The sequence below is a fragment of the Coloeus monedula genome (genome assembly GCF_965178545.1).
Source record: "Coloeus monedula genome assembly, chromosome: 5".
NCBI classification, from domain to species: Eukaryota; Metazoa; Chordata; class Aves; order Passeriformes; family Corvidae; genus Coloeus; species Coloeus monedula.
In genome coordinates, this window is record NC_138785.1 from 5226987 (window position 1) to 5251728 (window position 24742).

General features: G+C 42.0%; 1 protein-coding gene across 1 annotated transcript in view; it reads right to left on the reverse strand.

The window, feature by feature from the left end:
- Positions 1–15394: 15394 nt before the first annotated feature.
- The window catches only part of ANKRD50 (ankyrin repeat domain containing 50), a 39615-nt gene continuing 30267 nt past the window's right edge, over positions 15395–24742 (reverse strand). Inside the window, exons 4-5 of the mRNA XM_082281223.1 lie at positions 20607–24154; positions 15395–18332 (exon numbers count right to left, since the gene is read on the reverse strand). Coding sequence (XP_082137349.1) covers positions 20610–24154 — 3545 coding nt within the window. The 3' untranslated portion in view covers positions 15395–18332; positions 20607–20609. The remainder of the gene's footprint in view (positions 18333–20606; positions 24155–24742) is intronic.

The following is a 24742-nucleotide window of genomic DNA, read 5'->3' on the forward strand; positions in this document are numbered from 1 at the left end:
TATATCTCCTATAGATCAACAAAATGCCGATAAGCTCTGGGGATTCTTTTCTTTACATTTGATAATTACATTTAAAACACAAACGTTGGCAAAAAACACACCTTCAACTTTTTTACATCTGAGACCATTTGTAGCTCGGACCAAACCACTGCAGGCTTTTATCAGGGCAACACCAATAATACCTTTATGGCACTGGAGACTGGCAGGGAGGGAAGGGGACGCAGCCAGTTCCCCGAGGAAGGGCACACAGCCAGCCCTGGCATCCCCTGTCCAGGAGCTCCCACGCTTTCCTGAGGCTGGCAGCAGGCAAGCCCCAAGTGCTCTGCATGTTTGCCACCCCTGCCAGAGGCACAGGGCCAGGGTGAGTGGCACAGAGAGGCTTTGGAGGCACCTGCAGAGGAGGAGTTGCAGCCGTCTCTGTGGGAAGTGGTGCCAAAGGGGGACCAGTGCAGAGCCTTTCAGCCCTAGAGGCCAATCCGACCTATATTTCCCCTGAAAAGTACAGGGATGTCTCAAACACCAGCAGCAAAGGCTGGATGTTTCCTTTTTATCTCATGTACATGTGGCACCTCCAGCTGCTGCCTGAGGAACAAAGGATGAGGGAGGGTGAGAGATCTGGGGCTGCGCTTTTGCCTCCCTCTGTTAAATTAATTCATATTTGATACAGCTGACACTTCAGGTCTGATTTTAAGTTATTTGCCTATGAAGTGAGCACATTTAATAGATAATTAACATAAGAGAACGTGGATTCATTAATTTTTATATTTTGTGAAGCTCTTGGTCTCTGATATGCCTTTTTGTATTTGACTGATGATTTTGAGAAAATAAAAATAATAATAAAAGGATTGGTCATATTTAATGAGACCAAAATTATTTTACACCAGCAAAAGCATAAATTTGAGACATTGGTAATAAAAATTACTATCCATGCCTGCTTCTTAATGCTTAGTTTGCCTTTAAAATATTTTGGGTGAAATTTTGTATCATCACACCCAGAGTGAGCCTGGAAAAGGATCAGGAATTTTTAAATGGCTGTAATAAAATGTGATAGTATTCTTGGATGGGAAATATTAGACAGATGGAAGGAATCCTACTAATGCCCAACAATGCATCAAGCAATGTAATTACATGCTGTAGCCAGGATCCAGTTACTAATGCTTTGCAAGGCACAAAGGTATATGGAATCAACTATTTTTACAGCTGTCATAAAACTCCATTCCTGCTAATATTCCTCTACCTCTCCTATGTGTATAGCCATAAGTAAAAAATCTGGATGCTAGCAAAGAAAAATCAGGAATTACAGCAGGACAAAGTCTGTTTTAAACCCAGAGCAGAACAGATAACATTGTGCCAGCATGGGATGGTGTTTACAGAAATCCCATGACCGAACCCAGTAAACTCTTTTTACCAACTTAGAAACAAGTTCTTTGAAGTTTAGGTTTAATACAGGCCCATCTTAAAAGCTCTGGGCAGTTTTTTCCTAGTAAATCAGCATAATGCCAGCAGAAATTCCACAGTTCTCACCATAAACACGTATCACACAGAGCTGCCAGGCTGGTGCATCCCTGAGTTTGGAGGACAGTCTGAGTTCTCAAATTCTTTCCCAGCTTCTTTTCTTACTGTGCACCACACAGACCTAACCTCACAGATAAATGCACATATTTCTGTAAATCTCCATATCTGTGCTGTTTGTGTAGAAATAATTGGCATTTTCCAAAGAGCCTGTGCAGTGCCAAGGGCTGTACTCCACTGGGCCAGGGATGGAGCCTGCAGTTGGCCACAGGAGTCTTGCCGACACATGGCAAGCCCCAAACCATTCAGAGAGACAACATTTGTCAGGAATAATACTTGATGCACACAGCCAGGAAAATTGGAACCAGATTCAGGGCTCATGTGCTGGAAAAAATAACTGTGATTGTGGAAAAAACTACTCTTGCAGCCTCTGTGGCTGACTCCAGATTACAGATACGGATTGGCCGTGCACAAACCCCCAGTGCTGGGATTGCTCATTTGTGGAAATGAAGTGTGGAGCTGGCATTTTTACTAGTTGTACCTCCATAAGTGAATGGAAGCTCACTACAGCTGCAACTGTTTAGCAAAGTGCATGGAATTATAATTGCTCAAGTATTTTTATCTTTTTATCTATCACATATATATAAATGACTTATAAAGAATATTTTCTGCTGCAGTTCTCTTTAACTTATAATTTAATTACATTAATTGACTTAACAAAAGATCTGCTTCAGATATGGGCAAGCCAGGGAAGAGATTAGAAGCTAGAGGCTCTGCAGTCTTCATTGCACATGGTAGCATTATTCTCTGGAAGATTTCACATTCTTACTTTAATAGTTTTTCCATTAAGTTCAATCTTGCTACAGTGAAGTTATGAATTGATACTTGCCAGAGTCACAGTTACTGTATCTCTGAGGTATATAATGATTCATAGAGTTAACAAATTGTCATATACCATAGGTATTATTAGCTTTTAAAAATTGCTACAGCCTTCCCACAGTGCTCTCATAATTCCATGCAAAGACATATAAACAGTACTGTCTAATGACTGTTGTTAAAGAGGTCATGGAACTTGCTCAGGTAGTTTTTCTTGGCCATGTTAAAGAAAAGCTCAGGTTCAGAGGTGAACCAGAGTCATTCCTACCTTTATTATTTAAAATGTATTCTCATTGGCATTGTCTGCCACCACAGTTTTTCCTGATTCATGTTTTGCCTCCCTGGATTGCTGAGGCCCTTGCTTTGAGCAACTCAGAAGATACAACGGATGTGATTGTCTTAGATGCTGAGATACTGAGAGGAAATATCTGAGTCCTTCAGGTTCCTCCTTGCACCGAGCTCCAGCAGTACTTTATTTAATCATTTTCTAATTGAATCCATGCAGCATTTATTCCCTTTCAAGATGAGGGAGGATGTCAGCTAATTATATGCTTCATACCAGGATGGGAGCGATTAGGTAATTATATATTTCCAATAGCAGAATCTTCTAGAGGACTTGTTTCTTGTGGGGGTACTTTATCTGTTGTCCCTTTCTTTTCAGAGGTTTTGCACAGTAGAAACATATCCCTGGGCTTTTCTTTACCAGGCTGACTGGATATTGCCACTGGAAAGTTGTATTCTGCAGATATCAAGGAGAAGTTAAATACAAACAGAAACACTAGGGAAGTATTATAGCAGAAGATCATGCATGATGATAAAGCAGTAGCAGTTTTGCATATATAGTACAAAGCACACCCTACACTAATGCAAGCACCAAGCACAGCAATTTCCATTATCCTTCAGGCATATTCATCACAGATCTTTTTGGCCCTAGAATTAGCTAGGAGAGTAACAAAAATCAGAGGTTTTAAGTCAATTTCATTTGCTGAGATTAAAGCAGAAAGATTAAATGAACAGCAACCCTTGCCAAAATTGAAGTTTGGATATCAACATTGTCATTCTTGCAAACTTTTCCAGTGCTATAAATCTTCCCCATTATGCTCAAGGATTTTCTTTTTTTTTTTTTTTTTTGCAGTGACTTGATGAAAGGTAGCGGCACTTTATGGATATTATAAGTGGTGCAAAATGATTGGTAGCCTTGGGAATTCTCCCCACTTGGAACGACATTTAAAATCTATGAAATTTAATTAAAAATACATATATCATAATTGCAGTGCCTAGTTCTCTTCAGAGCTCTGCTATCCCATTGAAACCATCCCATTTTCCATTTTTCCTGCACAATGCCTCTCAGCTGGCTGGCATGAACTGTTATGACTCTATCAAAGTAGTGGGTGCAATGTCAGAGCTTTTGTCCTCTGCTAAACCAAGGCACAAGCAATTTAGCAGCACACACGCGGGAGTTCACAATCCCTGACACAGTGCTGCACTGTAACCATTAAACCACTGACCAGAAGTCCCTTCAGAGATGTTCAACTTGTATAATCCTGAAGATAGCTGAAGCTTTAAGGCTTTAAAGCAGTCCCCTAGCAGGCCAGAAAGCCCTCTTGAAGCACATTTATACACGTTTTATTTTTTTTTTTTTATTTTATTTTTATTATTTTTATTTTTATTATTTACTTAGGCAGCTCGCATTCCCTGCCCATGGCAGGGGGTTGGAACTGGATGATGTTTAAGGTCCCTTCCAACCCGAACCATTCCATGATTCTGTTTTAGAACCCTACAAATAAAAAATGTGTTCATAAAAAGTGTATTTTTGCACAAGTCTGTATCTCCATTACGAGGATGAGCTTGTTTTGGAGAAAGCAGGTGATATCCTTTATTTTTCCATCCAAGGAATACTGTATGCACAGTAGAGAGTGCAATGTTGAGCAGCATTGATGAAACAAAGCTGAAAACCTTGCCTGGATATTGGTTTCCACACCATAAATCTCACATCTTCCCTTGTTCTCCACCCAGAAACCATCCTAGCAACAGCAAATGTAATCCCTTTTATTTGATTGCTGTGAAATCTCCTGCTCTTGTCAGAATCACTGATAATCCTCACTGATGGAACAAGCCCATGGTTGCAAAAGAAATAGAAATATCACTCTGATACTCTCTTTTTCACACTGACTGGGTGAGAACTTGGCCATTCCTTGGCATCTGGATGGGATGCCCTCAGCAGCACCTCCTCCTCCACACTTTAACTTTCCTCCCTGTAAAACAAGATCCACAGTTACTGCCCTCATCCATGGTTTGTGTGGAAATCCAGTGATGCAGTTACTGCTACTCTCAGAACCTCTTCAAAGCTGAAAGTACATTCAAATTTAGCTCAATTTAAAAAGTTTTCTTTTTTTTTTTAAATAAGAGAACCTTTAATTTTTGTTTTTAAGCAGCCTTTTTAAATTCATATTTTATGAGTTCCTTTATCTTAAATTGGCAGAGCTATTGTCTCTCTTAGCAAGTCTTGCAGTAGTAAAGATATTAGTTAAGTATTACAAACTGATTAATTAGGCCTTCAATTACCATTAAAATTGTTTTTTAGCAGCTATCTGCTGATATGAAAACCTTTTGATCCTATAAAAAGGCTTGAAGTATCATAGTGCTCAAAACAAGGATTAGGTTACTCTTGCATTAAATGTCTCTATTTACATAGAAACTATTTCTGTCTAAACATTACAAAAGAGATTGTATTATCACAAGCAATTATTTCAGAAATAATTAAAAGGCTTTTTCCCCTTCAAAATGAAATTTGAGCCCAGCTACAATTAAAACACTTCCCAATTTTATTTTTGTTACGTCAGCAAAACCTTAAGAAGTCACCTTTAAGAAGATAATCTATAGAATACCTTGATATATTTAATATATTTAAAAAGAAGGTTATTTTCTCAAGGAAGAAAGCTCTAGGATATATCCTCTCTAAGCAACTTAACAAGGAGGAGGTCTCCTGGTCTTTAAAAAGATTCTGCTGATGGTCGATTGCCTTTATTTAAAAAAAAACCCCACCACCCAACTGGCTGCCTTAATTACAGTCTGCAGCAGCATCTCCTCAGATTAAAGGTTATTGTCAAACACTCTCTGCAAGACAATTCTAAACCAAATGGAAAGATATAAAAATACATCCCAGGGTTTATGCAGCAGAGAGCTGGAGGCAACAGGCCTTGTTTTATGGTGAATTAAAAAAAAAAAGGCAGTGTTCTCATTAATGCTCATTGTGTCTGAATGGAGCCAGTAATTGCCTGGGGTCTATATAATTAGCTTTAACATTTTCTTTAATAAAAGAAGGCTATAGGAGGATGTGAACTATAATTTTCTGCAGGTCTTGAGTACTCAAGGAACTTCTGCTAGGTTCCTTCTGCTAGGAAGAAAGACACTTTTGTTCCCCTAACTAAAATAATAATAATAATAATAATAATAATAATAGTAATAATAACAAAAACATCATTAGCAACCTGGTTTGCTTTGGTAGTGATATTTGTGTCTGTCTATCACAAAGTTGGTGGTGAGGAATGAAGAAGCACCTGCAGGGAGGTAGAGACACTCCTTATCAGTTCTGGAGAGGCAGCACAATAAACCCCTGCCCCAAGATGAAGTTACAGAGCGTGGCAGGGGAAGGTTTTCGTTCACAAGGCATGGGGAGAACAGGAGGAGAAAGGTAAAAAGGGATTAAAGAGACAGAAAAGAGGGGGAGCATGCCCTGCACCCTTCTTCCTTCACATTGCAGTAGGGCTTTGTGCCAAAAATAACTTTTAATGCATCTCAAGAGACCCCCAAGAAGCAGCACAAGCATCCAGCCGAGACTCAGATGCCTTTGCCTGCAGCACTGGATGTATTTTTAAGGGCTCCCATCATGTGCAGATCTGGTGTGACTCTGCTTAACTTGTGAAATCTGATCACAGCAGTAGGTGATATGGCTTAAGGCACAGTTGGGGCTCTAAGTAAGAGGGAGAGATGATTGTAGTGCAGTAAATAATAGCACCAAAAGCTCTGTACAACATGACTTTCACTCAGATTAAAGCTGCCTTAGATGCTGAATTTGTATGATCTTCTATCAGACACGTTACCTGCTCGGAAGCTGGTATTGATGGAGTCTTTAGGACAAAAGAATGTAACTCCTGAACCATGGAGGGTGAGATCACACAGCAGCTACTTCATCTTCTGTAGTCAGCTCCAAACAGTTTGCTGTGATTAAAATAAACGTAATTATGCATTCTTATAGAGGAACAAAGGCATTATTTCTGTCTATAAATCAAGTCAGCAGAGTTCACCATACCATTTTCCTACAAACAGAGATTACCTTTCTTTACCTCACCGCTGATGGTTCCAACTGCACCAATCTAAAGTTAACTTCAATGAAGCTACTCTAGGTGTAAAGGAAATTTGGTTATACTTGAGAATTAAAAAACTGATGAGTTTTCTGGGCAATCTGACATGAAAGAATCACTGAATGGTGTGGGTTGGAAAGGACCAACCCCCCCACAATGAGCTGGAACATCCTCAGTTAGGAGAGGTTGCTCAGGGCCCCATCCAACCTGGCCTTGAACGCTTCCAGGGATGAGACCTCCCCCACTTCTCTGGGCAACCTGTTTCACCATCCTCATCCTAAAAAACTCTCCCTCACGTATATATGCCCTCCCCATGTGGCTTTGTCTCTGGCCAGAGCATCAGGCTTTATAATCCCTGCCTGTTGGACACGCCAGGTTCCAGGCCTATGTTTTTTTATGACCATGAACCTGACTCCCCTCAGTTTGACCAAAAATGCTCAAAATATATGAACTAATGTATTCTGTGAAAGCACACTTGCCTCATTTTGTTTATTCTGAGCAGAAGCTCTGAAATGTTACACCTGAGCAGATAAGACGCCTGTGCTCAGTTTTAGATCCACAGGGTGCTTGGAATGATTAAATCAAGGGAAAAATATGCCAGAGGAGGAAACAAGTTTTCTCCCTCACACTCTCTGGTGCTGTCTCACCTGCTTTTAAGCCTCACCACTGCTCCCCACAAAGCCAAGTCGTGTCTGTGCCTCTTTCCATGTCCCTGATGGACGGCAGTGAGAGGAGAGCCAGGGAGCAGAGCAGCGAGAGACCGGAATATGCTTGCTCATACTTCCGAGTGATTTCAACCAACAAAACAAGCTAAAAGAAGGCAAAAGCCTACACTTTGGAAAACCTGGCACATGGTAGATTTACAAGCTCATGTGGTGAAAAGAAAGGAGAATTAAAGCTGGGTGAAGATTAAACTTTTTGTGTTTAAAGACTTCAGGCTCAACATCGGAAAGCTACCCTGACCCAGAGATCTAAAGGAGAAGAAACTGCAGCAAATCAGCTAAAAAATGCTGACTGCTCATCTCAAGCCCTCCATTTTTGTGCCTGCCTTTTACTTCTGTAAGTTTTACTTAAAAAAAATGAGGTAACAGAATTACAAAAGAAAATGCTTTGATGATTTCAAACTTTGCAGAAAATGAAAATTGGAGCTGACTCTGAGTCTTCTTTCCACAGAAGAGTTTCAATTTAGATGAATTGCTACTCTTTTCATATATATATATAGCAATGTATAATAAAAAAAAAAAGTATTATATATATAATTATATATGTAATTGCTATAAAAGACAGCAGTACCCTTGCCTTTGCTGGTCCCAAGACCTCTCTGGGTTCCTCAGAGCAGTTAAAAAAGCAGCATTTTCTAGTTTGGAGGTAAAGTTAGAGGGAAAGAAGCCACGCAGAGCTTTGCACACTGCATTTTGCAGGCAATGGTGTGGAAGGGAGGATGGATGAGTCCTGTGGAGGGTGCCAGTGACTGCACTGGCTGCTCACAGAGCTAATGGGGAACATGTTCAGAAACCAGCTTGCGCCACAACAAAGAAATTAATCACAATTTGTTGGCACGAGCCTGAAAACAATTTCTCCGGGCCTGTAATGACTGCAGTTGTATTGGGCTCTGAGACTTTATAGTTATATAAATACTGTACTATAAACATCATTTCATGGGGCCAAACTTCCACTGGATGTAAGGCCCCTGAAAAAAGAGTGTATATCTAGATATTTTTTAAATCTAGATTGCAACTTGCCAGCACGGTCTCCAATGCCATGTGGTTATGAAAGTCTGCAAAACCAGTGTAGAAAAAACAGGATAAAAATGGGATGGGGCAAATACTCAAGGTTTTTCCCTGTCACCATGTCTCAGGATTGGGATACAGCACAAATTTAGCACAGTGCCACATCTGGGACTAACTCATGGCTACAGCCAGAGCATATTTAATGTCTTAGACATAAACATCTTTTATTCTCCTTAAACCCAGCTTGAGCACAGGACTGGTCCAAGAGCAAAAAAGGATAGTGGCAAGAAAGCCTGCAATCAGTTTTCATCTGTCCCCTAGGATGAAAGAGGAATATGTGAGTCATTTTCTTGTACAATGCAGAAGCCTGAATCCCTCTGCATCTGGTTAATGCCAAGAACTGGCCAAACCATATTCTGTTGTGATTTGTCACAGATTAAATGCAATCATAAATGTTTCTTGAAGTATTTTTTCGTGGGTTTTGAACTCAGCAACAAAACACTGTCCTTTCAGTGGAATTTCAGTTACAGAACTCCTATACTAATGCCTATAGTAATAAAGTGATCAATAAGTGATAAATGACTGACATTCTTCTCCTATACATTGAACAATGGAATGCTCAAGGACAGTGACAGTTGTTCCCGTGGGATTAAATCTTCATTGTTTTCTGCACCTTTTCAGACTCACGCTTTGAGTCTTTTTTACACTCATGTTTCATAAGCTGCTATTGAAGCAATAAAAACAGAGATAGGGAAATCATTTGGGAGTTATGCCTGCGTTTTCACACACGATATCGCATTGTTCTTTCAGAGATACTGAGTCTGCTGGGAGGAAAGGGACTCAGGGTTGGCTTCTTTCATTTTATTTATCTAATTTTCAAAAGCAATATGGAAATTCTTGCTGTGTGAAGTAGCTTTCCTTTTTTAGTCAACCATTCCTAAAGATCTTCATCCACTGCCAGATGAAATAGTAACAGTGAGTGAAGCAGTATTTATTCCATCATGCTCCATTTGGATTACCTTAAACTAAACCAATTCTCACCTTACTGTAAACTTCAGTCTGAACGGGTATTTGGGGATTAAAGTGGTTATGGAAAATGAGGAGATACGTTGTTCTGGTTTCTCCTAAGCAACCCGGTGCTAGAGGGGAAGTCCTGCCAAGAAGCTGGTACCCACCTCCCTGGGGAGGAAAGTGGGGATGGGCACTGTGCTGATCGCAGCCCTGGGGTGGGCTGAGACACGCGGGGTCCCTCAGCTTGGTCCTGTCTCTGAGAATGCTGTGCGAGCTCAGGAGCAGCCCTGGCTTTAACCACCTCCTCCTGCCTGCCCAGTGCCTGCATGAATGCGCCCCGTAGGAGCCAGCACAGGTCAGGGAAAGCCAGCGTTGCCTTGGGGCCAATAAACCTGCTGGCCTCCGTGAGGATGTGTGTGCCCGGTATTCCCACGCACATCCCGCAGTGCTAATGTTTGAGGGAGTGTACCTGGAGACTCTCTGATTAATCTCAACTAACAGAGAGTGAACTGTGTCATAAACTGGCTGCATTTCATGTTTAGAGAGCGAGTCAAGCTCTTGGAATAGCTCTCAGCTTGTTCCCAGGGAGCCAGTCCTGGTGGCAGCCGCCAGTCCGGGTGGTGGCTGGGAGCTATCGCCATGAAAGCTGCTGTGCTCCAGCTCTGGATGCAGTGACCACACTGCAGCCCCAGCACTGCTGCACACAAACAGCTATTGCTGGTCTTAATTGCACAACAGACTTAGGCAAGCGTCTCCAAAATGGAAGAAACACACTTATATAGCCTTATGTAATTTCAAACGAATGAATGCATGGATTAAAGTCCTCCTCCAAAGGGAGGGGCCACACTGTGCTAGCCTGCTTTCTACCCTAAGGCTATGGCAGCGCCCTGATATCCAAACAAAGTCCTCCCACCAGCTATTCCCAAGCAGGGGACAGCCCAGACTACATTAGGAGGAGGATGAAGACATTCTATCTGTAACTTGGTCTTCAAATCACACCTCACTTTTCAGGGCCTCTTCTGTCAGTCTCGGCAACCTCTGGGACAGATGAGCAATGCTCTCTTCTCACAAGGTGAAACTCCCATACCTCACATCCTGTGCTATGTCTACCCCGAGGACAACCTTTCCAGCATGGCTCCTGCTATGCCCCCTTGCTCTGCACTGGCAGCCCCTCCTCTGACATGTTAAAAATGAGCCCCTGGTGTGTTTTTGAAGGCTTTGAGTCCCAGTCTCATCTCTCATTTGTTACTGAAGGGCAGCTCTCTGGCCAGCCCATGCTGGCCATCATGGAGATGCATGTTCAAACAAGGTATTCCATGCTTCCCCCTGGGCAGTGACAAACATCCATGTAAAGACCAAGCCTCTCTTCCACATCCATCCTCTGTCTGTCCATCTCCATGCTCAGCACCACCCCATCCCCTAGTAATTAGGATGCCTAAATGAGAACAGAGCAAATTTAATTGAGACCGGTTTTTCCGTGTGAGGCACAGTGCCCACAACCTATTGGTCCTGCCAGAGTGGGAAAACTCAAGGAGCCAAGGAATACTTCAACCATGGTGTTATCTAGGTTGTGGAAACCTGCTTTGTTTCTGAAGCAGTACATTAGGAGTGTGGGGAATATCAAGTTTTAAGCAGCTTGACACTACTTGGCAACTTCTAGTCACTGTCAATGCGGTCTGTGAAAATCCCAGAGTTAAATGAAAACAGATTGAAAAGGCAAACACAGTCATTATTTCTGCAGGGAAAGTGCTTGATCCTGGGGATACGGCTTGGCAAACTGGGAGCTTAGGAAACACAGGAGGGACTACATCTGCTAGAGTAATTTTCCTTTTCACCTGGTCCCTGTTGTGCTGCACAGCGGCACTGCCGAGCAGCACCGCTGAGCAGCACCATGGAAATAGGCTTCTGCACCTGTGCTCCCCTTTGTGCCCACTGTTAATCTGAAAAACACTCACTTTTGAGAGCATACATTCCCTATTACAAGATCTGATGGCTTTGACTAAGAGCTGGAGAGGCGGCGAATCAATATTCAAGTTTGTTCGTGTTGTTAATAAGGGAAGAATAACTCTGATGTTCCTGAGGCTGTCTTGTCTCTCTGCAAAAAGATCAGCCAACTTCCCTACATGGATCTGGGGCACAGCAATGTTCCTTCTAGTTTGTTGCAAAACAGGTTTTCAGCAGATGCAGGGAAATCCTTATGCTTCAAGTAATATCTTTACTTTCTCATTGTGTAATGCTAACATGAACTGCTCCACATTTATTCCAGACATAATTCTTCTGGACGTATAGAGACCTGGTATAAAACTACTCACGGCTTACAACTTGTGTTCAGTAGCTGATTGTCCAGTGGTCTCACCCTTAAAGAACAAATATTAAATACCATTTATAAATTACAATGTGCATTTTCAATCTCAGCCACTTGTTCCTGGTTTAGTTAACATTAACTGACACAGAAAATATTAATGATAAAGACATTATGTCTGCGTTTGGAAATCCCTGAGCCACAAACAGCTGGAGAATATTTAGAGGAAAAATAATTGAAAATTTACCCTGCTGTTGTACTTTTCTATTCACATCTGATATTGGTCATTGATAATGACAGATTGCAGGGCTGGATGAATTTCTGGTGTGTCCTGAAATGGCTGTTCTTCAATCCGTCATCCCATCCTGGCAAAGAGGAAGGACTTACCCTTTATAGAAAATAGGCTGCATGCAAATGAGCCAGCAGTGTGAGCCAAAAAGCACTTTAGTATCAATTTAGGCACAGATTTTGCTACCTTTCTTCAGGTGAAGGGAACCACACTCTTCAAATACTGCTATGGAAGTGGATGTAACTGCTCAAGGAGGGAATCTTGACCCCATGTAAGTAAGAATGTCCCTGAATAATTCTGTTCATTAATTTCACGTTAAAAAAAGTAATTAGCAAAAGCATTTAAAAACCAACTCCATCCAGTGCTCTTGTGGGAAATCTCAGCAGAACACGAGTGAATTAACCATGGTGTTGCAAGGCCCAACACTGCAACAGAGTTGGAGTGAATGTGCTTCTGCCTTGTTCCCGGCCTGCAGTGAACAGCTCCGGCAGCCAAATGAGGACTCTTAATTATGCACCCTCTAATCATCTCAAGATTTGCTTTAGCAGTACAGTTTTTAGACATGGCAAAGAGTGAGCTGCATTTTGAAGACTTCAGAGATGACGTGAATCTATCTTCCCAGCTCTCTTCTCATGCAACTAAACCTTGTATATCACCAGCCCAGGTGCTTTTTGCTCCTTCTCCTGTATGGGAAAGTCCAACAGGAAGGGAAAGTATGCATCTTGGTCCTATCCAGCTTCTGAAAAATGTCTCTGCTTTGAGGACTGTGCCTGTAAAAGGATCTTGTCTCTCCACACCACGAATACCATCTAATGACAGCCTTCAGAAACACGCATCCCCATTAATTTGTCAGCAGGCTGACAGCTAACCAAGGCACAGGGGAGACATGAAATGTTAGCAGAGACAGAAACATTCAGACTGCTTTATCTCCCATTCAATTCCGAGTGTTACATTAGCAGAAAACTGGCACCGGGACACGGTTTGGATGCATGCTCAGTACTGCTTCTCGCAAAGCTCTCACCTGTCAACGGGGCTCCTGGATAAGCCTCTTTTTTCCTATTTTTTTTTTTTTTTTTTTTCCAAGAGGGCTTTTGAAATCTCTGACTGCAGTAGGAAAAACGAGCACAGCTCCAGAGAGAGCTTGGCAAGCTCCCACCGTGCCACGCTGCTCAGCACGGGCCAGACACAGCGAGGTGGTCCCCTGCCCAACCCCGCAGGAATCCGCTGGCGGAGCAGCCTCCAAAGCGGAGCCGACTCCTCTCCCACAGCTCCAACAGCCGGCCAGGAGCTGGAGCTGGCGGCACCCAGCTGCATGGACAGCCTCCAGCGAGCTGCACTGCAAATGCACAAAAAGCAACTAAAAAAAGCAACTAAAGAAGAAAAAAAAAAAAAAAAAAGCAGGAGATGAGTTAATGCCAGACAACAGGTTATTCAAGGCAGCAGAACTGCCTAGTGCTGGGAGAGGCCCAGGGGCTTTTCCCGACGCTGTTTGGAGCCTGTTAAGCGACTGACAGAGCAAATGTATCTTTATCTCAGTGTTTCTCCTGTGTTTTCTGTGAAGTGTTTTGGGATTTACTGGCGAATAGCAACACCTTTCCTGAGAGCAGTATGAAAAACCAGCAACAGAACTATCAGACTATTATTAAAGCTGGAGCAAGACTGGAATGTTTTGTTCTTCGGGAAAACATAATGGTGAACTGGATAGCCAGCATAATGGAAAATGACAGAATAAATCATAATAAAGGTCCACTCTTTGTCATTTATGAATAAAGCTTTGAATTTTAAACAGTCTCCCTATGAGATTGCCTAATGTTCACCAAGTTGACATAACAAGCACACAACAGCTCTGCTCACAGCCTTAACTCAAAGAGGAGAGAATTTTATTACTCACCCTTAGTATTTTAAAAACAACCTTTTTCCCTAGGAGATGCAGACTTAAAAGTTAAGTTACACCAAAAAAGTCGTTGGGGGAAATAAAAATCCAAAAGCAACGCCCAGACCCCAACACCTTATTCTGTCCCCCCAACCAGCAAATTACATTTTAATTCTAAAGGTCAATCTGTTTATATTACCTACATACCCATTTGGAGATTTCTTTATCCAAATGATTTGCCAACTAGATTTCTCAGTCCCATACCCTATTTCTGTGACTCTTTGTAGCCTAAAATGATTAGGATTTAGATCAATGCCAAGTTCTCATTGCTGTCTCTCCAAGGGCCTCCAACTGAAAAGCTTTAGTTTACTGTGCCAACCAATCTCAGCTTTCTTTTGAAAACACATGTAACACACAAGCCAAATTGTTGTAAAGATCTCACAGATGATGTGAAGCATTATTTAATGTGACTGTGTATATTCCATAGAATAAGAGATTTAAAACAGGTGTTGAATAATTTTATTTAAATATTATTACAGTGCTTATCTGAAGAAAATGTCTATCTCTGGAATGCCACAGAACTTACTCAAAGATTAATTCAGTGAAAATTCTTTGCTTCAATGAAAAAGAGCCACTGAATTAATGCATCTCATACTTTGTTATTTCAGACACGGAGAACTTAACAAAAGAGGGTCAATAATTGCTGTGAGAAACAACGGAAATACACAGAAAACAAGTCAGCAGATAATGACAATTTTGCCATTCACCTAATCTTAGGAATCAGTCGACCCACGTGCACCAGCTGCTGGAATCTGTGTGAACCAGAATACCTGGGGGTAAACCTGAAGCATCCTTTGCAGAAGGCATAGCCAAACTCTTCCTACACACTCAAGACAAATCATGGTAGCTTTATGATCTGAAGAAGTGGGACAAGATCACAGGGCCAAAGGGGATTATTGCAAGGACCAGAAAACTTCTCTCCCCTACCTTTTTTAATAACAAATTCAAGAAAAATGAGAGGCCCCCATCAGTAATAGAGCTTTTGCTTAAAACTGAAAATACTACTGAGAAACACTCATCAAGGCAATGCTTAACAAAATCCATTTGAACTGGTAAAGAACTTACAGCAACTGAAATAGTGAATTTATTGGCCCTCATGGTATTTACAGTATAAAATGGTCATTTTAAACAGAAGGACATGCAGCAAATTTTCTCCTGGAAATGCTCAGGGCCACAGGAATTAATGCCAGGGTCTGAGGCTTGCTAGCCTGGGCTGCTTACTGGACACACACATCATGCTTCATTTAGTACTACAGAAAAGTCAATCAAGTTTAATAACCTTTTCCTGAAATGTCCCAGGAAATGAGGTAGAAAAATTAAAACAGTTAGATGTCTGCTGAAAAGCAAATATATTTATTATGCACTTTAATATACACAGGGATTTTCGCTTAATATAATACAAGGAATAAAATAAAAATTTTACAATGTGAAATTCATTCAATGTACATTAAAGGCTATTTACAACCCACTCCAGGAAAAAAACAGTCTATCTGCAAACCAAGTTAACTGAGGAGTTCAGATGGGGAATATTAAGCATAACAGACATTTGCATAGCAGAGTAACTGAGGAGGGAAAACACCTTTTTAGTTTTAAAGAAACGGCAACGTTTTCAATACTGATCACAGAGAAGACAAAAATGCATCAATTGTGCCTCGGTATCTCTTAATGCATTTCTCTCCAGATGAGTTTTTCCACATGCACACAGTATTGATATCCGTGTCCACAAAACAGTCTTTTTCCCCAGCTCTCCTGTCAAGAATTTTGGATGTCTTGTGGAGATGACCTTGGAAGGACCAGCGAAATGGGATGAAGAGAAACAGGATTCCTGTTTGATTCAGGTTTTTCAGGTGGTGATGAGAACTGCTGCCCCGGCAGAAGGAGCTGTGCTGAGTCACAGCTACACCCCTCTGCTCACCTCCCTGCCATTTACAGATGGGAGAGGGCAGAGTAGAGGGAGCAACGGGGGAGAACAGCAACTTTGCTTGGCACACAAACCCCTCACAAATGGTGATGCTAAAAATCACACGCAACAGCAATGTGGAATTACGCAGACCTTCTGAGAAAATAGATGATTTAAAGCAATTCATGCTCTGTTCCAAAGGGATATTTAAAATGTGGCAGAATTGTCACTCTGAAAACATTTTTGACAGGTCTGCTTTCTGCTGATTTGGAGAGAGGGTTTCCCCAGTGACTGTTTCAAATGTAAATACTATTCACACAGAACCCGCCAGACTATCTATAAGTTGTGGCCCCTTGTGAAACTGGCCATATTTTTACGTCCTCTGTTCACAAGGTGCAATTAATAACAACACAATAAAATTAAATAAATATATCCCAATGACAGTCAAGGTCAGTAGAAAAAATGTTGGCATTCAGGGATCCCTTTCTACAGAACAAAACGTACATCTAATAACTAAGAAAAGTTGTATCCTTGCACAGTATTGCAAATGTACTATACTTGAGGTTTGGAACAAGTTTGCTGAGAACATTTTGGTACTTTCTCTTTTCTAAGCCACTAACCCTCTTAAGGCCATTCTGCCAGACTCCTGTTATGTTTATTTTATAATTGTCCCACGGGGACAAGAAATTCAATATACGAAACATTCAGAATAATCCATATTGCTGTGTGTCAGCTTCTAACATCTAATTTTACTGTATGCTGAATGCCTGACTATAAAAGATTCTTTTTTTACATTTAGGAACAAGCAAATAAGAATGGAGGTGCAAGATTTTAAAAAAAAAAATATTCTGATGATGGTTGATCATAATAACCAGACATGGAGCCCTTTAGTGCCTCAGAATATGCACTACATATACATCCAGGGGCCATTCATCAAAGTTTAAGGATCTAATTAATCAGCTATGAAAAATAACCTCAGTTCTCTATCCTCTTATTTCTGGAATGATCAGAATTAAAGTATGAAAAAGATGAAACCCAAGCCTTTAGAAGAAATAGTTGCATACAAAAATAGGCTTATTTTCTAAAGAGCAAGGCTGTGTAATGGCGAATAGTAGAATATAGCTTGCATTTGTAGGAGAAAATAACCCACCTGCTTCATTTTGTCACTTGCAGAACTGTGCAAGTAAAATGTGCACGTTCAAAGGAAAAACACACTGCTCACTTTCACAACAATGACCTTGACTTTGCTCTCTTTCATACAAGTAAAATTTTTCTGTTGTAAGAGCGGGAAGCCAGCTTTCCATTATCCATAGATGGACTCTCCCGACCGCTGATTAACCGTGCTCCAGGTACAGAGACACGCTGGCTCTACCTAATCCCCCTGAAGCAGTAACCACATTCATACAAGTTTGTGCTTTAAGAAGTTATTGTCTCAGGACAGGGCTAACTCAGTAATCTCTGTACTCTCACTGTGCTTTTCCACTGCACTCTCGCTGCATATTCTCTCAGCCTCACTAACAAAGTGTCTGTATTTTCCATGGTTGGCTTTACTGACATTCCCAATAATAGTCCTTCACCTTGGAAAAGAGAAAGAGCTGTTTCTAATGTATAGAGATATACATGAAAGCAGGATCAGACCTTTTAGCACCTCAGACACACCCATATTAGTTACCTCATCACCGTAGCAATAACAGAGGCTATTGAAGACCAAGTGTCCAAAATTAGCCTATTGCTTTCAGTGGTCCCAGTCTGCCATCCAGATTTGGTGCTGTAGTACCAGAGAGTAGATTTTTGCCTCTTAAAAATCCCAAAGATACTGCAGGTGGTTGCAGTCCGGCGTCTTTGCCACCACTGAACAGCAATTACACAGACAGAACACACAAGTACAGTATTTATAAAATACTGTTACAAGACTTGTAATTCTGGAGGGAACTTTTTGAAGTACACAGGGAACTGACAATACATGACAACAATGCAAATGTGACAAACTCTTTGCTTATTTTCTTTAGCCACAGAAAAATAAATACAAAAAGCACTGCCTTTTCCATAACACAGTTCACTGTGGCACATGCACCTCTACCAAGCGATCTGGAAAAGGAAATCAGAATTCCTGGTTCTTACCATTTTCAGCTGTGGTCAGGGAAATACAGCATATATCTTTCTGCAATTAAAAAAAGTGCTCATTCTGTGTATTAAATACAAAGTACACAAAATAAAATTTTGAAGCACAGAGGGTTATACTGAGAAGGCAGCCTGAAAATGTAGGCACATTACAGTAATTAAGGTAACTGTACTGTAGGAATCACATTCTTGAATTTCTAGGTGGACTAAACAAGCATTTTTTGCTTTCATCCCAGCCAGCTGATAAATCATTGGGAGCAGAAGCGCTTCTGTTCACAGCATCATGGAATTGGCCTGGAAGTACAAAATAAAAACATTAAGCTTTGAAATAGTCTGTAACACAGTCTTGTCAGAAAGGGAGCTGTATCGTCCCTAGCTGAAGTTAAAAGCACACAACAACAACCTGTTGAGGAGAAGTTTCCTGCCTAACCCCAATCCTGCGATTGATTCCCTGTGCTCTCTGCCATCCCAAGCAGCTAGGGGGTCCCCACAGCAGGAGAGCTTCCTGGATAGGCTGGGAAGCAGCAGCCAGGGAAGGAAAGCCATTCCTGTGGTGCTCCCGTGGAGTACTTCTGAAGTGATTCCCCACAGGTGACTCATTTATCCACCGGTCAGGGAAATTACCGTTTTTTCTGTGCTTGAGACTTGGCAAAAGAGGAGGCAAATTACAGCCTGTGCCAAGCAATTCGTAATCCACAAAATTGTTCTGAACTCCCATCTTTAAAATGACGCTCTGGAAAGCGTTAAGAGAAAAGCAGAAGGAACCATTTGGTTATTCACACCTCACTTGTTTTAGACATTTGCATAACCAAGAACTTCACTGAGAGAAACCCTGAATTTTCAGTCACATGCCCTTTGTTCCAGATAAAGCAGAGCCAAATTTTACTATTATATGTGGAATGTTCAGATTTCTTTACATGCTGTTTATATTTTAAAATAAATAAAGTTGGAAAAATTCACCCAAACCAGTCTTTTGATGACAGGTCAGGTCAGACGAATACATTCTATGTCAGAACAATGCAATGGATTTACAATGAAGTATAACATGAAAGCAAGCAATGAACATCAGGTGCAGGCACGTAAGAGTTAGGAAATACAATCCTTAATTACACGTCTTAAAGTTTTATGCAAGCAGGAAAAAATTACAAATAAATTCTTATCCTGTTTGGGCATGATGTACTCCTGTGGGAATCTGAAATCCTTGTAACTTCTATGAAGATTTAAGGCCTTTTCTCTCCCAGCTGATGATTCCTCTCTATGCCTGCTGCTGCTGTCCTGTCCCACAGCTCATGTGACCCTTGGCTAATATTTGTATTTTACAAATGTGCAGGCTCTAGCACAGATGCTCTTTAAACACTTTATTGTTTCAAACATTTTCATTTAACCAAAAAGCCAACCCAACAGGGTCCTGCACAACATTCTATCGCTCTGCAATTCTCCAGGGACCTCAGCTACATCTACAGATGTATTCCATTAAAATCATTTTCCAGGATATTTTGGGAAAATGCGTGCTTATGTGTTTTTGACAACTGTAAACCTTCCATCTGTGGATTCTGCACCACCTGCAACTGTCCTAGAAACACGCTGTCTTTGATGACCTGCATCAGAACTGAGTCAGAACTGGCAAGAACATTCTTGTTCTAAGGAGCAGCAGCCTGAGCTGTCCAAAATGCTGCATTCACACACAAAAAAATGTTTTCAAAAATAAGCGAGCAAGCAATAGGAGGTGCGCACACATTTCATAAAAATGCTGCTTCTCTGAATTTCAAACAGAAAATATATTAACGCATTCCAAATACCATAAAAAACATACACCTCAACAGGAAGAGGGAGAAAAATAAAACTATTTTAGCTGACTCACTGACAATTCAGGTCTTAAAAAGAGACTTGTAATTACTTTTTCAGCTTAAAATTCAGTATTGGAGAGGAGGTGAGAGATCTAAATGACCTCCCCTGATTAAGAACAACAGAATGGTCAGAAAATTGGTACTGTAACATAGATTATAATCTTGCTCTGAGAAAAGCCACCTCTTTTACAGGAGGATTACCTCTACAGTAACAAAAATATAAAATCAAAGCTTAGAATAGTATTTTAACTTTCTAATTTATATATACTTATGCTTTACCCTTGAAATCCACATTCAGAAGAGTGGTTGCCTATAACTTAATAAGAACCTTTAGAAACTTCCTGAGGAGCATTTTTGTAAATAATGAAATAAAGACTGTACCTGAAAATATCATATATTAAAATTCTCATCTGTTCTTATGTTTGAAAATGAAATTCCAAATCAATGCTATGTGAAACTTGCTCTTTTATGCAGTCACTTATCAAAGACAGTGGGGCACAATTGGAGCAAGCGAATTCAACAGACAACATGACAGCAATCCAATTCCTCTGTGGCTGACGCTTTTAAATGACAGCAAAGGAAACACTTGCCAGGTTAAGATTTTAACATTCATCACATAAGCAATTATGATGGTAAACGATAATAAAATGCAATTTTAGCACATTTTAAATGCACAAGATGAAACGCAGGCATTTGGCTCCTTTGTGACTAGGTAGGTTACCTTTTACAATGGTGTTTCCTTCTTGTAGTTGAAGCTTGGGTCGCTACCTTCAATCTGAAGTTTTAAGGCTTGCTTAAGGCTGAGTTCTGTCTCTGCGGAGGGATAGCCTTCCAACACGTCCTGATGCCCTCTGTCCTGCACTGTTCGTGGGACAGAAACCCTGCCGAGAAAAACCTGATTGCTCTGAAGATGGTAATTTGGATTCGTCATAATGCCATTCCTCTTCTTCTGCTCCCCACTCTGTTGGTGAATCAGGAACTGCTGCTGAGATCGACCAACTTCTTGCTGAGCTGGAGGGACCAAAATTTTGCACTGTGGCTCTGGCGGCATTGATTTCAGCGGCATGCTTGTCCCAGATTTGGCAATAGGTACTCGTTTATCGAACTGAGTCATTTCATACTCTAGCACTTTGGGTTGGGAGGAACTACTCTGCTTTATTTTTTTTCCAGCTGAGCCAGACTTGCTGCAGTTGTCTGTTTTGCCTCCTTTGTTCGCTTTAGTTGATTTCAAACTGGGTTTCACTTGGCTCCATTCAAACTCGCTACTTGGTGAATTATGATTTTGACTTAGGGAATGAGTTGTGGAAGAAGGGGAAACAATGGACTGCCTGCTCCTGCTGCGTGGCAGGGAATGCTGCTGGATCTGCTCCGTGAACGACAGGCTGTGGAAACTATCAATAGGCACCGTCTGAGCAGTGGCTGTTGAGGACGTGGTGCGGAGAGAAGAATTTTTGGAGCTTTTCAGGGAATTATTTGATAAAGATGACTTTTGACGGTCAACCGTGGAATCGGGCGACTCCGAAGGAGAACTGAAGGCGTGCGCAGGCCCGTTGGATAATCCCCGCATTCCAGGCTGCACGTCTCCTCCAGTACTCCCTGAACTATTGGACTTCATCGTTAAGGACTGCATTTTAGAGGAGACTGATTGTAAGGGTTTCTGCTCCATTGTGTGGACTGGAGACGGAGTGCAACCATTCAGAGTCGATGCACCATATTTTTCCAGTAATTTAATAATCTGGGAGTGTCCGTTTTTGGCTGCAACTCGCATAGCAGTGCGCCCAAATTGGTCGGCGTGATTGGGATCAGCACCATGCTCCAGTAATATCTGGACAACGTCAATGTGCCCCTCTTGGGCTGCAATGCAGAGTCCAGTAGCACCTTGATTACATGTGTGGTCAACCAGAGCACCATGCTCGATGAGAAGCTGCACGACCTTCACGTGGCCTTGCCATGCAGCGGACTGCAAAGCAGATCTCTTCTCGTTATCTGCAGCGTTCACATCAGCATGGTAAGTTATCAGCACCTGCACCATCTCCAAATGGCCCTGCCAGCAGGAAACATGGAGTGCTGTTCTTCCTTCAGCATCGCTTGCTTCAACGTTTGCACCATTTTCTAAAAAATACTCAGCCATTGTAAGCTGGTTTTCTAATGCTAGGATATAAAGTGTTGGCCGGCCATCAGCATCTTTGTAGTTCACATCTGCTCCATGGCTGAGCAGTAGCTCAACTATATCTCTGTGACCTTCTAAGGCAGCAACCCGGAGAGCATTTCTCCCATCGTAGCCTCTTTGATCAATGTTGGATTTATTTTCCAGTAACATCTGCACACAATCATAGTGACCTTCTTGTGCGGCTAATATGAAAGGTATCCGTCCATCATTATCAATTTCATTTGTTCTAGCACCTTGTTCTATAAGAGCTTCACAGATCAACCTGTGACCTTCAAAAGCTGCCATGTGCAAAGGTGTCCAGCCTGCATCGTCTCTGTGATTTTCATCTAGCCCCCTGTCCAGCAGAGTCCGTACTACTTCAACATTGCCCTGCGCAGATGCTATGCTCAGAACTGTTCTACCTTCACTGTCAATGCTGTCAACAGCTGCACCCCAAAACAAGAGAGTATTCACGACTGAGGCGTGGCCCATGGAGGCTGCTGCCAGAAGCGGTGTCCGGCCGTTGTTGTCCGTGTGATCAACATCAGCTCCTCCTTCCAGGAGCAGATCAACCACGTCCACATGTCCTTCATACGCAGCTACCAGCAGTGGAGTCATGCCATCCTTGTCACAGTGGTCAACTTCAGCACCGCGGTCGATGAGGAGGCTGACCACCGAGGCGTGTCCCTTACTGGCCGGCACACAGAGCGCAGCCACAGACAGCGCCGTTCTCCCGTCCACGTCCTCGTGATTCACCTCTGCACCGTGGTCCAGCAGGTGCTCCACGATCTCTTTGTGCCCCATGTACGCAGCTGCGATCAGAGCTGTTCTGCCCTCATTGTCAGCTTTATTAACTTCAGCACCGTGCTGGAGCAGATTCAGCACAATATCTTCATGCCCTCCCCACGCTGCCGCTCTCAGCGCCGTCCGACTGTCGGCATCCGCACAGTCCACTTTGACGCCGGCGTACAGGAGCGCGGACACCACCTCCGTGTGCCCTCCCCACGCTGCTGACCGCAGCGCCGTCCAGCCGTCGTGGTCCGTGTGGTTGACGTTGGCCCCACAGCCAATGAGGCAGTTGACCACCTTGGTGTGCCCCTGCCGAGAAGCCAAGGTCAGTGCTGTTTGCCCGTGGGTGTCTTCGATCTCCAGATCTGCTCCCCTTGACACCAGCAAGTTGACCACGTCGAGGTTGCCGCTGTAGGCCGCGTTGGCCAGGAGCGTTCTCCCATTGGAATCGCACTGGTTTACGGACGCCCCGTTGTCCAACAAGGTGCGGATGGAGTCCTCCCTCTCCAGGGCCTGCCGAACAATGCAGGACGTGCGGTCATCTTCGCTGTTGACGTGAGCACCAGCCTTTACCAGCAGCTGCAATACCTCTTGCTCTTTAGGAATTAAGGTTGACAGGGAGTCTTTGACAGGTGTGCCATTCCATATCATCCACAAAGCCAGCTCTGAAGTCTCCAACTGTAAATTAGAATTAATGAGATGCAATGCAAACTCTTGAGCTTCTAACGGTGTTAAATCCTTTGCCCGGCAGGTGTAACTCATTGCCAGCATTCTGTGTCCCTCTGCGGCGTTACACAAGTATTTCTGTGTACAGTGCTTTACATCCAGCAACCACTCGGCAAAACTGTAATGAAACAGGATTTTTGTATTTCCAAGGCCATCGATAAGGACTTTCGACAGGACATCCAATTTGCGTTGAAAGTCTTCCATCGTCAGTGTCATGTTTTTGGTCCACACCGCGTGATATAATTCCGTGGTGGTTAAGGGCCTGCAGGCTGCAAGAATTACATTAAGGATAGGCTGGACCTTTGCAAACTGTTTTCTCACAAAAAGTCTCTGACAGAGCCAAAGGTAGAGGCCATTTAATGTTCCTGGAATATCACGGATCTCCCGTAACATAATAAAATTCTCCACAACTCCATCTAGGACACGTTCCAGATACAAAAAGCAACCGCTGCTCTTGATGTGAAGCTGATTCAGCATTTCTGCCGTTTCTTTTGTGAGGTGTTGTCTCAGGGCTTCTTCCTGGTCTAAACGATGCAGAATATATTGCTGCACATCTTTTACAATGTAAGCCTTTCGGAGGTCGTCCAGACTGATTTTTCGAAAACCTGTTGAGAGGGAAGAAAGTTGTAATTACTTCTGATCCAGTTCTGCTTAACTCAATGTTGAAAGAAGAGTAAATAAAAGCCAAGACATTTTTGGGTGCGAACAACCAAATAAAAATATTTTCCCCTGTAAACACAGTGAATATAAATTAATTATAATAGCAGAAAACTTTGATCATTAGATGCACTAATGATTATCGCCATCTACTATAAGAAAAAATATATGCTATTAACAACAAAAAAATTGAAAATCACTCTGAATTAGGCACTGTGTGTCTGCCTTGGACAATACTAAACACCTAAGCAAAACCATCAAAACTGCAACCAAAATAAGATTAAGTATTATTATATTATTAAAGGAATAATCCCTTCTCCAATGTGGTTAACAATGGAATTCTGAGTAATTTTCAGCTACTTAGATTAAGACAATTATTATGTTTATTTAATTACAGAAGAGGGTATTCACACCTGCTGCATATGCATGATTAAATGTACATAAATCACTAACTTGACCACCACTGTTTCTTTTAAAAGCTTTTATGATACTGGAGAGACACTCAAAACCAGTTTTAAATATCTAGACCTCTGTGC